The following is a 13513-nucleotide window of genomic DNA, read 5'->3' on the forward strand; positions in this document are numbered from 1 at the left end:
GGGAAGAAAGATACTTTGGAAGTGGGAGAAACTCAGTGAGCTAGAAGAGACACTTTCCTGCCTTCCTTCATCACTCATGGTGACCCTTCAGCTCTATAGAGTGATACCTGTTCTCTGGGCTGTGGAAATCCCATTGCTCGTCTCCAGGGCCAGTCCAGCATCCGTAAATACCCCCAGATTGTCCTTTCCACTGGCAGTCGTACAGCCAATGTCACTCTTCTCCACCGAGTCCCAGATCTGTGCGACACAAACATAATGGTTGAGAGATGATTGTTAACAATGACACTTCCCATTTATACACTGCCATCCAGCATGATCCCAGAGCATTATACAGACTGCGAGCTGGATTCTGGTCTCAGGTACAACTGTGCAATCTGCAGTAACTCCACTGACTTCCTTTCACTAGCTCTGTGTTTGCAGCAGTGTAAATGAAAGCAAAACATGAGATGTAAGTAAAGGATTTATTGCAACTCAATCTCCACTGAAATGTGTCCATCTCTGGGATCGAGCACAACAGCCATTCTGCACTAGCAACACAACCGATTTCAGGAGGAGAAAGAAAAAATGATGCAGCCAGTTGAACCCAGACAGAGGAGGATGTTAGGCAGAGAGAAATTAAATACCCAAATTAGAATTCAGTCAGAGCACCAGGGCCCTGACCCTTGTTGAAAGGGTCACAGGAGATTTAATGACCAGAACGTGTGTTTGATATGTCAGCTGAGAAATGGCAGTTTCAGTAGTATTGGGTCCCCTAAAACCTTGATAGGGCCCGCGGATCAGTGCTGACTCAGAAGAAAACACACCCTCTGTTGAGTCACTAACACTTTTCTCTGCAGCACAGCGCCCCCTAATGTTGCACTGGGACATTGGTTCAGCACTGACTGGGAGGGGACAGCACTGCCTGCTGAGACCCCACTCCACTCAATACAGCACAGCATCCGCTATCGCCGCATTGGGGGCAGTTCTGTGGAGGGAGAGCGCCCCCTACTGAGCACACCCCCACTCCCTGATGTACAGCACCACCATGGGCACTGAGGTGAGAACTGTTTCTGTAAGGAAAGCGCCCCCTACTGCATCACCCACACAGTTCCCTACAGCCCAGCACCATCTGGGTCAACACTGTCCAAAGGGCAGCATGTCCTTTAGTGTGTCCAGAACAGCGCTCCCTGCAGCACCCTGGGTGTCTCCCATCCAAATACTGACCTGGCCCAGCCCAGCTCAGTTAAAGTACAGTGGAGCTCACACCCCAAGCGGCAGCTCTGCAAACAAAAGGCTCACTTCACTTTTCGCCATCCTGGGGCGTCAAGCAAGGATAAGGGCTGAGCTGCATTTCCCGCTATAAAACATCACAAGTTACAACCAACATCTTTCATACCCAACCTTAGATTGTGTAATTTTGCGGTTTTTGTTCAGAACGTAGACTCCTTTGTCCACGGCCACCAGGCCGACATAAGCTCTGTGGTCTCCTTCCAGCTTGAGTCTTGTTACAGTTCCCGGCTCATGGATTTTCCTGTCTTCATTGGTGGCTCCTTTCACCACTAGCTGTATGAAAGAGGGAAGGGAGAGGTTTTGTTTTAAAGCAGAGGAAGCAGCTAAGAGCCCGTCCTTTGCAAAACATAGGATAAAAGGAGGTAAGATCTCAGTGACAGCTCCTTGAGCAGCCGAAAGCCTAGTTCTGATCTCAGTGGCAGCTGTGTAAATCTGGAGTAGTTCCACTGACTTCAGTGCTGTTACTCCATATTCATGAGGGTGTAAACTGAGAGCAGAATCGGACCCAATGTTTTTGAAGTCCCTTTGTCCCTCAGGCAGCCCTGGGAAATCTACAAAGAAGTTTGAACTGTAATGGATCTGCTCTGTGGGCCTGACTCTGATCTCACATTCGTGTAAATTAGGAGCAATTAACTGGAGTTACAGCAGTGTAGCATTGTAGTTACATCACAGTCAGGTCCCCTATAGGCATCTGGAGTCACATCTACTGAATTCATGAGCCAAAAATAAGCATCTTACTCCTGTTAGCCCCAAAGAACGAGCCCAGCCCTGGGAGAGGGAGCTGGAATCAATTCTGACAGCGACATCATCAGCAAAATGGCTAATTATGGTGCAGATACAAAGCCAGATACTCAGCTGGTGCAAGTCAGTATAGCTCCATCCACTTCAATCCACAATCCACAGAGTCTTTATTGCTGAGCTAGAAGGAACCACAACTTGACTCCCGTATCCCAGAGTGGGTTGAGAGCATTGGCTTGTGGAGGCTGGGGAACATCTATGTACAAGTAAACCAACCAAATCTAATCCAGAATTTGCTGGGAGACAGTCAATGAGAAGCCCCCGGTGCCATTTTTAGAGTCCCTTTTGAGAGTCAGTCGGCACCTCAGGCTAGGAAAAACTACTTTGTAATAACACCTTCATAGGAATTAACATATAGAAGGCCAACTTGAATATCAACCTACCGTTCCCATGCAAGTGTCCTGGATGTCCAGCCAGACCGAGTCTGCTACAATCTCCGAATTTCCTACTTGGTAGTAAGCCACGATGCGGAATGAAGGGATGAGATCTGGAGTGATGGGCAGGGACATGGTCACCAGATTTTGTCCCGCCTGCCTGGCCTGTCTCCCTACACGAATTATCTTCCCTTTATTCAGGATCTAACAGGGAAAAATGAGACATAGATTGTTAAAGGCCACAAGAGTTAACACAATGGATGATTCAGATTCCATGAATTTTCACATCCATCTGTGTTGGTGTTAATATTTACTCAATCTGATTCCCAAATCTGAGTATCATTTATGTTTCACCAACAGAGACCACCCCTCCTTTGCCCCATCCCACTCACCAAATATACTTCATATCCGTGCTATATGGCAACTTTATTATTTGATTTGTCCAGCTCTAAAAAGAACAGAGTTGACCTACTACTCTGCGATGAAAAAGTAGCAGTGAAATCTAGTGTTTAGAGCAGAGAAATGAGACCTGGGACTCCTGGGTGCCATCCCTAGCTCAAAGAGGAAGTATGGTTTAGTAGCAAGTACAGAAGGATGGTTGTTCGGACTCCTGGGTTCTTTCTCCAGCTCCTGGAGGAAGTGGGCTCTCACAGGGCCCGGATAATCAGAAGTGGATAAGTGGTTGTCTCCATGACTGACTATTTCATTCACACTGTCACAAGGTGCTGGGCATAGGGTTGCAGTTTCAGCCCTCTGTCATGCCCGCTCCTCGTTAGGGGAACAAATTAGAGCAGGCTGGAGGTAACCTGGCCCTAATTGAAGAGGCAGAGACAGCTGCTACCTAATTAGACTGTGGCTGCATAAAAGTCTCAGGGGAAGGAAGCCAGGGGAGAGCAGGAGAAAAGGATAAAGGAAGGGAATGAAAGCAGGGAGGTAACTCTCCCTCCCTCTTGCCTGCAGCTGGTGCAGGATTACTTGTTCATGGTGAAACAGCGGTGGGAACAAGCCTGAGAATAAAATGCACCAGTGGTTACTAAACCCAGCGTCTCAGAGTGACTTTATGAACCTTGCAGGGGCAGAAGCCAACCGGGCCCTGCCACACACACAATCAATATACTGCCTGACTGGGAAGAATTCTCTGCTACAGGTTCTCCTTACATGCAGTGGGACTATTAAAGGACATGTGGAAACTCAGATGATGCCTAAGTTCCAGGAGATCCCAGTATCCAGGGACGCAGCACTTACTATGTAGGTGAAATACTGGATCTGGTTCAGAACAGCTGGATTGTTGCTCTTCAGGTGGAAATTCACAAGTAAGTTGTCTCCAGGTTTGAGCTCAGAAGCCGTCACTGCCAGATGGAGATAGTTCTGAGACCCTCCTTGGGACTGATAGGCTTCAGCCACCATGGACTTAGAGGCCTGGCGGTTTGCTGGGAGGTTGGGATGGGCAGTTTTTACCTGTAGGGGAGGTGGAGATAAAATCCTAGTTGAATCTGGGAGTGAGCTTAGGGTCTATAGCCCCTCACACTGGGTCACACCATGAGCAACAGCAAAGGAAGCTTCCATTGTTGGTGGATTCTGCTGCTAACAGCCATTCTAGGCATGACACTTCAGAGAAATGCCAAATGCCACTTTTAATTGGCCCATCGCTTCAGCACAGTCCTGCTGGGACTCCAGATTTCTGGACTGTCAGAGAACATGTCCCTGAACAGAGGAGACTGCCTTGCCCCTTGCAGGAGGGGTGAGAGGAATATAGAGGGACTCTCTCCTCAAGCGGCTGGACACAAATAGATCCAGTGTTCTCTCGGGCTTTGTAGCTTGAGCCTGGTGTCACCTCACAGGATCTTCACATTAAGCAGCCATGCATTGTCTGCAGGCCTCCTTTGCTGCATGGTGGGTACCTTCAGTGTAGCAAGGTGACTAATCTGGACCTGCTTATGCCCATGTCAATGTTTTCTGGCATCTCTTCTGGCGCCATGATGGAGCGCTGGTTACATGGTGATTGGAGCATCTCCAAAACCCAGTGGCATACAGAAAACTGACCCCAGGTGCAGATGGAATGCACAGAGTTCAGTTACCCCCCTGCTTAGTGCATGAGAGGGGAGTGAATGCCACCAACAGGTCATTTCCCTCGGGGTGCATATAGTACTTAGCCCAGACTCAGCATTAGAAGGTTACTCACCGTGACGGGAACCTGTTGCCTATCCCTGGGCATGTTTATAATCAGCTTGGCAGTTCCATCTCCCTGAGTCGGCCCAGCTGACTGGAATCCTTCAGCCTGTACTGGGACACGGGGGGCTGGAGAGCCATCAGGATTTGTGATGTAGACCTGAGAGGCACCATCAAAAAGGGATGCATCGAATAAGGGGTGCAGCGCTCCCTTCAGCCTAACTTTAAATCAAATCGCATGTGTAGCATCTCAGGTCCATAGCCTCAAAGGTATTTAGGTGTCTAACTTCAATGGGAATTAGGCACCTAAATAAGTTTGAGTTTACAAATATCTTCAACTCTGAGCTTAATTAAAGTTTTCACACTCTGACTTGGGGGATGACTAGGCTGCAGTTGTATGCACGCCATGGCTGCTGGCTGTGGCGCTCTGTGCACCTCTAGTGGCACCTAAATCACTTAGCAATGAATGAGTCTACTACAGCCTTAGCTAAGTGCCATGTGGCTTTTAGCTCATGCAGTAACAGCTCATGCATTTAGCTCCAGAGATCCCAGGTTCAATCCCAGCCATTGACAGACCCTGGTCATTTTCGTTACCCAGTTACAGGGTGTGAACGCAGCTCGAGCTGACGTACCCACTGTAGCTTTAATCTCACTAGCCTGGGTCCTGGAACAGTGAAGCTAAGGCGGCGTGAGCATCAGCGCAGGCTAGCCCCGTGAGTAATTATCTAGGGGCCAGGGTGGGCTTGTATAGCTAGCGCTGCCGCAGTTTCACTGTTCCTGGATCCAAGCTAGGTGACAGAAGCTAGTTCAGGGATGTCAGCTAGAGCTCCAGGCACACCCCGTGACTGCAGTCTAGACATACCCTTTGAGTGCTGACTAGACCTGGGTCTGAAAACCTTCAAGACTGCAGAGATCAATGGCCTTGCAAAAGCCAAGGATGTTTTAAAGTTTTAAACCTATTACGCTGTTGCTCCAAACAGAACCTTGGTAGCCGACGTAAAATCATTAGTACTCTGAAACCAACCCTTACATATTGGGCTTTGGGTGAAATAGAACATTCACCCACCTCTATCCTACATAAATCACTTGGGGTTTAGTTAAGAAGATCAAGCATTCTCCTCATGAATGTAGTTTGCACTACCTCTAACGACCTAAGCAGAGGCACCGACTCTGTGGATGCTCTGAGGCTGGAGCACCCACTGGGGAAAAAAAATTTAGGTGTTCAGCACCCACCAGCAGGCCCCACCAATCAGCGCCTCCCCCTCCCTCCCAGTGCCTCCCACCCACTGAGGATCAGTTCAGCAGTGGGCAGGAGGTGCTGGGGGGGCAAGGGGAGGAGCAGGCAGGGCAGAGCTGGAGAGGGAAGATGAGGGGTGGGGTCTTGGGGGAAGGAGTGGAGTGGGGGTGGGGCCTGGGATGTAACGGGGGTCAAGCACCCCCTGGGAAATCAGAAAGTCAGCGCCTCTGACCTAAGATCTTTCCAGCCCGAAATTTCTGCCCGGTATAAAATTTGAGCACCCATGTTAGCCCTAAGCATTCAGAGAGCCGGTGCAATTAAATTACCTCCAGGCACCCAAGAAAAACAGACAGCTACTTGCATGGATCTTATGGTTCAGCCTTTCGACTCCTTTTTATGTTTATCCCATTCACCACTGTACATAATGCAAATATCCAGATAAGAAGTAGACTTAACCTGCTCATTACTGTGGTCACAGATTGTTTATGCACCTTTGGTCTGCAGTCAAAAAGAATTGCTTCAGTTCTCTGCTAATTTATAGTCCTATGCGCCTGCTGACAGAAAACTACTAAATTCCCTTCACAAACTCTTCAGCCCCAGAGGAGTGTGGGACCTCAAACCATGTTCTCTGCGGACAAGAGGACTGAGGCTGATTGGTTCAGAATTTTAGGAGCATAATATTTCTCCTGTAATGCTGCCTAACTCGCTGGGAGAAGAATCATTGTGTCAGTGCCAATTTTGAAATTCCCCCACATACTCATACCCACAATGGTCCCTCTTCCCCCTATTTCTGCAAATGCCATCCCCTTTGCAACTCCTCACCTGTGCCCAATTCCCCTCTACAGTCAGAAAAGCCTGAAGTGCCAGCAACTAACACACAGTCCAGGGAATATTATCCGCCAGTACACGACTGACCCCAGAGCACATTTTGGGCCAAGACTCTAGCTAGGTGCCATTCCACACCTTGTATTTGCTGTCAGCTTTTGGGCCAGTGGAAATCTAGAGCGATTCCATTGCATATAGTGGAGCCACACTGGAATTAGGTTGGTGTAACTGAGATCGGAATGTGGCCCTTTGTTTCTGTTCTATTCTAAGTTCTTATACCACCCTCATCTCTCTAGTACCCATAGTTCTCTCCTCTTTATACACCTCAGGCAACAGTGGCCATGATCCAGAAGAAGAGATATTACCATGAGTTCAAATGGCATCCCCGGCTTGAAGTACTTGGGTGTTTTTGTGAAGTGGATCTGATAGGGAGATGTCACAATGTTAATTCCGGTTCTCTCCGCTTCCACCATGTTGCTGCCTGCAGAGAGAAGCCATAGGTCAATTAAAACTGAGCGAGGCAATACAGATTTTGTCCTTAAGGTCCAGGCTAAAACACAAGGAATAGGTCATGATCAGATGTTGATTCAGTGCTGCTGATTCTTGTGATTTTTGTTTTAATTCCTTGTGTTCAAGCCCCAGCTACTAGAATCACCACATGGCATGCAAATCTCAGCTGTCATTTAAAAGAAGAAATGAGTTTCTAACCCTCCTGGTTGCAGAGAAAAGCTTCAAGACATGTCTCAAGTGCAATATAATGCCTCAAAAGCCAGGAGGGAAAGAAAAAGCAACCAAAGTTTACTATTTTTAAAAAAAACTCATGATTTTTAATACAATCTCGTGATTTTGGGAGCGGGGGAATGACTTGTGATTTTTGCATGTTTGGGGTTGGCATTACTGCAGGCCATTGAACCTGATTCTGTTTTCACTCCAGTATAAATCAGGAATAACTTCCCTATAGTCAGTGGCACTGTGGCAGTGAAAACAGAATCAGTCCCTTTCATGCTAAAACTACTTATTTTAGCTTTTAAAGAAGCAACAAGAAAGAACAAAAACAAAGTCTCTGGGAGAGAGAGAGAGCACAGTGTGTGTGTATCTATATGTAACAGGGTGCTGGCCTAAGGGGCACTGAACCAGCCCCTGTTAGCTCAGAACCTGCTAGCGTAGCTCCCATGCAGGGGAACTGATTGGAGCTGGCAAGGTGTGGCTCATTAAAGGAGCCTAAGAGCAATCACTTGTGAGCCTGCTGAGAAGAAGGCCTATAAAGCTCACAGACAGGAAGGAAGGGGGAGGGGAGAACTAGTAGGAGTAAGAATCGGCTGCGCCTAGCTAGCACCAGCACTAGCTGTCCCTCGGCTGGCTACCTAACTGCAATTGACTTGTACTTAGAGTTGTATATAGATGGTGGTGGAAATGAATACAGGGAAATAAAAGGACACTGGGTTGCAAAATAAGAGGTCTCCGGCTAATTTGTACAGCGAGCAAGAAGGTGCTAGTCTACACTATATAATAAGATTCCAGGATTGTCACTCTGTCCATGTATCGCTCTGAAGCCTAGAACGTCTGTTGTGTCTGTGTGAAGTGATGGAAGCAGCTATACAAGTAAGAGAATGGCTCTTTTTAGTTACAATATCACCAGGTTCAATCGTCACCAGGATTTGAAGTCTGTTACTGGCCAACTTTTAAGTCCTCAGCCATTCTGACTTTACCAGGCTAATGTACAGCTTCAGTAAGGCATGTGCCATGCCAAGAGTCCTAGACCATTGTGATATCACACAAAACTCAACCAATCACCACCTTTACTCTACTACTAATTTGCATGTAGTAATTGTGACGTTATTGACATAAACTGTGACCGCATAGATCATTGTTGCAACCATTGTTATATGTTTGCAGCAAATATTGTACAAAGGTTGTCGTGTGAGGTGTCTATGAAGAGGTTATGGTTTGCTGGTTATAATTAGGCCAGCTGTATGTGTGTATCACTTTTGTATTTGAAGTTATGAATATGGGCTATTTACTTGTATCTCAAATGTATTTGATTCCAAGTAGCCTCAATGAAGCATTAGGTCAGCTTCTTGAGAAAGGACAATTCTTAGTAAGTGCCCAATCAAGAAACACTTTTAACTGACAATGGACTTTGGGAGACCCCAATCCACATCTGAGCTTTCCTGGGAGCATTCAAACTTACATGTAAACAATAATGTTGCCTGCAAACTGAGTCATGCATGGACACGTGACTTGCCCATGTGACTCCAGACTCCATCTTGCTGCTGTGATTTTCCACAGTAGGAACAAAGGGGTGTCCTTCCATGAGGAGAGAATAGAAAAGGCCCTGAAAACCCCTCCATCTTAACTTCAATCCTGCTTCTTACTTCTGGAGGGACCTTGCTACAAACTGAAGCTCTGAACAAAGGACTGAATGAATGACCAATCCCAGCTGTGGATGTACTCCAGAGACTTGATTTGAACCTGCAGGTTTTTTCATTACTCTATTGATAGGGAAAATTTGCCCCCCCTGTCCAGCCTAGGTTATTATTTGCTTGCAGCATTTATTGTATTAGGCCCAAAGGCCTATAGTCTAGACAACTGTTATATATAAAGCCAAGGTTTGCATTTCTGCTTTTAATATGTTTATCTGTACAGAGGGCATTCAGGGAAAATGAGGAACCAAAAGAAGGAAATAAGAAAGGAGTGTTCAGCTTGTTTTTAGATTGCTTTATGAATTTTAGCCTGTATAATGTAACCACAAAGAAAGGGTCTTAAGACTGGCAGACCACCAACGAAAACTGCCCAGAAACAATAAAAGGAAACACCATATATGGGAGAAAACTGAAGTAGCTTGCTAATGGTACAATTGATACTCCCAAATAAGGAACTTTTAAGTAAATGCTAATTTGCGGTTTTAACCTTTATAAGCTTGGTAAAATTTGTAACAGGCAGAGGGGAGCTTAACCCTCTCCCTGCATGCATGCTTGTACTATAATAAAAGTGCCTCCGGCTGCCTGATCCAAAATTCAAAGGTGTGGTCGATTTTTCCACAACAATTTGGGGGCTCGTCCGGGATCCACAGATGGCATCCCTGAATCGGAGGACCGCGGGCGGTTCCCTTCCAGACCCCGGGCCCATCTGAAAGGTAAGAGACCTTTTGAAATCTCTGGAGGGGTCTGGAGGAGGACTGATCCGTAGGCTCCGGCTTGGGGTAAGTCACAAGCTGGATCTGAACTTTTAACATCAGGCAGGCCTGACGCCTTTTCTTGAGGTTGATTTGACCCGTGTAAATCCCGGCGTGGTAACGAGTCCGGAGTTGGTTGGTTGGTTGGTTGTTTGGAAGTGCCGGCAAGCTCAAGCCTCGGACCCGCGCTCCTTTTCGTCCGAGGGAACTGATAGCCTTTTTTGGGAATCGGGGGTCCCGGAGCCACCAGGTTGGGAGGGACCAGAGCAGTATTCGCCCTGGCGACTGTGCCAGGAACGTGCCTGTATGTGTGAAGGCCATGCGGCCAGTGTGATTGTCGGTTGTGGGAAGATGCCCCGAACCTTCTGCGAAGCGAAAGCTCATGACCGGGAGTGTCTCGAAAGCAAGCTCCACAACCCGCTTGACGAAAAATTGAAAAGCTTCCCTGACTGGCAGGCCCTGGTAAGTGGCTAACCAGTCAGGGTGCTTGTGTGTTCCCCATCCTGTTGCCCTTTACCCCTCCACGTCCCCATGATCCTGTGACCGCTCTTTGAGCACTGCCTTCACCGAAGGCCGCAGGGTCCCTTTGTTTCCCCCCCCGGAGCTATAAGCTCCCTTCCCTTCTCGGAGAGGAGGGAAGCCCCAGGGAAACTGCACCGTCGGCTCGGAAGCTGCTGCAGCACCGTTGGCTTGAAGGCTGGTGCTCAGGGCTGAAGAGAGACGTGCGGAGACCACGGGCTTTTCTGTTAGCCCGCCCCCCTTACCCGCTCGCCCTGTAGGTTTGGCAGAGGCGTTATCCCGAGCCTCGGAACCTGCTCCCTTGTGTTCCTGCCATGGGCAGGTCAGTGGGCCACTGGTGATAGAACCGGGGCAGTCCTAATAAGCATTCCTTGTGTGATTGGCTTGCGTGAAACCGAGCTGGAGTGAGTATGGGGAACCGAGGGTCAAAAGACCTTCCGCTCCCACCCAAAGGCACGCCTGCTGCATATAGGTATTTAAATTATAATCAGTCGACTGTTAAATACTTAAAGAAATGGAATTGGTATACCAGAGATGATCCAACCCTGCAGTTTCCCCTGGAGGGAAGTTTTGACCTTGACAAGATTGCACACCTCAGGGGTGCACTCCTTGTCAACGCCATGCCTGTGTTGTGAAGGTTGTTTTGTGTTGGTTATAGGTTTGGGGTTAGAACCCCCTCCGAGGTAGAAGCCACTATGGACCCTGGGAAGTGAGTAACCCCAGAGTGGCCCTAGAGATAAGGTTGGCCAAGGCTCTCGTCAGCAATAGGCAGACAGTGGAGGGGCCGTAAAACTAGCTGCCAGTAATTGGAGCTAAAAGCCCGTAGGTGTGTCAGTGAATGCTGAAATAATTAAGAGTTACACCCTGACTGATGGTGACAGGGGCGGAAGGGTACATGGTAAATGTGGTGTGTTTTGTTGTATGTTTTGTCCACTGTGCTAGCCTGTCTGTTAAGTGTTTTATATTTAGCCCTTTAGGGATGCCTGTCAGCTGGGTTGTAATTGTCTGCCCGGTATCCATAATGGGGGCATGGGGGAATCTAAGCAGATTCCCATGCCAGAGAAGGGCACTCCTGCCACGTATATATACCCAAATTATGGTCCTAGGAAGTAGATAGGAAGCTGCTGCCCAGCCCCCACAGGCCCCGAGGGTAAGAAATATCAAAAAGATTTGTTTTGTGAATTAAATTCTGTAATCACCAAATGGTGTGTATCTGGATGTGTCTGATCCCGCTCACAATGAGGTCCTGGCAGGTTTTCAGAAGGATACTCTACAGGAGCAGACCGACCCCGGCCCTTCCTCGTTGCAACAGGAACAGCTGGTGAAGGTCTCTCCCTCCCTGCGGGCATTGTGAGCTGATCATGCCAACCAGGTTGGGCACATTGGGGCTGCCCAACTGGCTGAATTTTTGCCTAAACCCAGCAAGACCACTTCCCAAAGTGTAGTAGAACCCTCTCTCAAAGTAGACCGAGAAGGGAATTTTACTATGCTGTTGATGCTGTTGTTTTCTCTACCTTTCCCATTGTCTGTAGCCCTGCTATTATTCTTTCTTATAATGTACCGGTGCTGAGGGGTTGTTATCACCTCAAAAGAGGATTGTATTAAGTCCGGACATAGAAAAATGTTGTTATTTAATAAAATGCATCAAGATGTAATGTGGGTATGTAAATAGCTGTATATAAATAGATAAATGGGGGTTCAGTCAAAAGGCCCACCCTCCTTGCTAAATTGGTAGTGAAACAATGCCTGTGCCCATGAAAAGAACTAACGTAGCAAGAAAAAAAAAGGATCGGGCCCATACAAGCAGGCAACCGCAGTTTGAGGAAGTTAAAAGAAGGAAAGTTGGAACTTAACTCTGTAGTTATTGGAGGAAATTAAGCAATAAAACTATATACAATTATTAAAAGAAGGTGTTATGAAAAGAAAAATCTTGGTTTGTTTGCAGTCATTCCTTTGGGAGTGTCTGTGAATAATCCAGGCAAGAGGTTATTTAAGTAAAATCATTTGACTGTAAAAGATAGTAAATTTTGTTAAAACCACGTATGGTAAGTACAACCTGTGTTTTATAATAAATTGGTGTTGTTTTGGGGTTGTAAAAACAAACAAACAGAAACTAGTGTTAATTTTGGAATTTAGTATTTAATCCTTAAGGTAATGTAATGTGTTATAAAATTTTGGTAAAAGATTTTAAATCTGTTTTGGTAACAAATAGCAAATAAAAGCTGTAGTAAGTACCCCACACTAAGCCTTAAGGTGGCTCTATGCAATCAACGGTTACGTTGTCAAGGGAAAGCCAAAATGGATTGTGTTTTCCATTTAAAAATCAACATGTATTTAAAAACAGAAGTTAAAAGATAAAAACCATTAAAACCTGACCTGTCTATAAAACAAATACAGGAAATATGGGGAGTAATTTGAGTAATTCCTCAGTTTTGCCTACAATCAGTAAGGGTATTTATAAAGGAAAATTATTTAGATTAATTATATGTTTAAATGTTGTAATTGTAAGTATGTGTTAATTTTAGTAAAGTATTTTCTGTAAAAAGACAAATGCCAAAACTGCTGTAAAACTTTGGCGTACCTGTGAGTAGCAACAGTGATTGTGAACTTAATATATTGGACAAATTGTAATAAGTTATGTGCAGCTTCACAGATCTAGTATGGTAACATGCCTTTTGAAGGCCACTCCCAATTGAAAGGCCTAATTAAGCTTTTCTAAAATTTGTACCAGGGCACCTAATGCAACTATCAACAGCGCCCTGCTGGCTTTGATTTAGATGGACATTTATTTAATACATAACACAATGTTTAATTATTGCCAGAGACTAATTAAATGTGTTAGGCTTTTTATATACAGTAGCTCTGCTGCTTGCTGAAACCAGAAGGCTGAATCTACATGGAGGTCCACCAGTGAGAAACTACTCTGGCCTCATTCTGAAAGACCCTTATCAAATCCTGTTAATTGCCAACACCGCTGTGAAGTGTCGAGAACTGACTACCTGCCCATGTTTCTCACTGTAATGGCTCTCCGACTGATGATCGGTCTATCCTTCCTTCTGGCGTTGTTGCTCCTTCTAAACAGCAGGAGTGAAGGACAAGGTAAAAATGTGGCAACCTTTCCTTTGTCAGCTGACAGACCCACTGAGC

At 46.4% G+C, this 13513-nt stretch overlaps 1 protein-coding gene across 1 annotated transcript in view; it reads right to left on the reverse strand.

Annotated features, from left to right (window-relative positions):
* Positions 1-13513, reverse strand: part of LOC123353654 (venom factor-like) — a 64478-nt gene that overhangs the window by 26044 nt on the left and 24921 nt on the right. The window contains exons 10-15 of the mRNA XM_044994947.1: positions 7038-7153; positions 4624-4770; positions 3687-3899; positions 2451-2645; positions 1381-1542; positions 108-237 (exon numbers count right to left, since the gene is read on the reverse strand). Of these exons, the coding sequence (XP_044850882.1) occupies positions 108-237; positions 1381-1542; positions 2451-2645; positions 3687-3899; positions 4624-4770; positions 7038-7153 (963 nt within the window). The remainder of the gene's footprint in view (positions 1-107; positions 238-1380; positions 1543-2450; positions 2646-3686; positions 3900-4623; positions 4771-7037; positions 7154-13513) is intronic.

Source organism: Mauremys mutica, chromosome 20, assembly GCF_020497125.1.
Source record: "Mauremys mutica isolate MM-2020 ecotype Southern chromosome 20, ASM2049712v1, whole genome shotgun sequence".
In the NCBI taxonomy this organism is placed as follows: Eukaryota; Metazoa; Chordata; order Testudines; family Geoemydidae; genus Mauremys; species Mauremys mutica.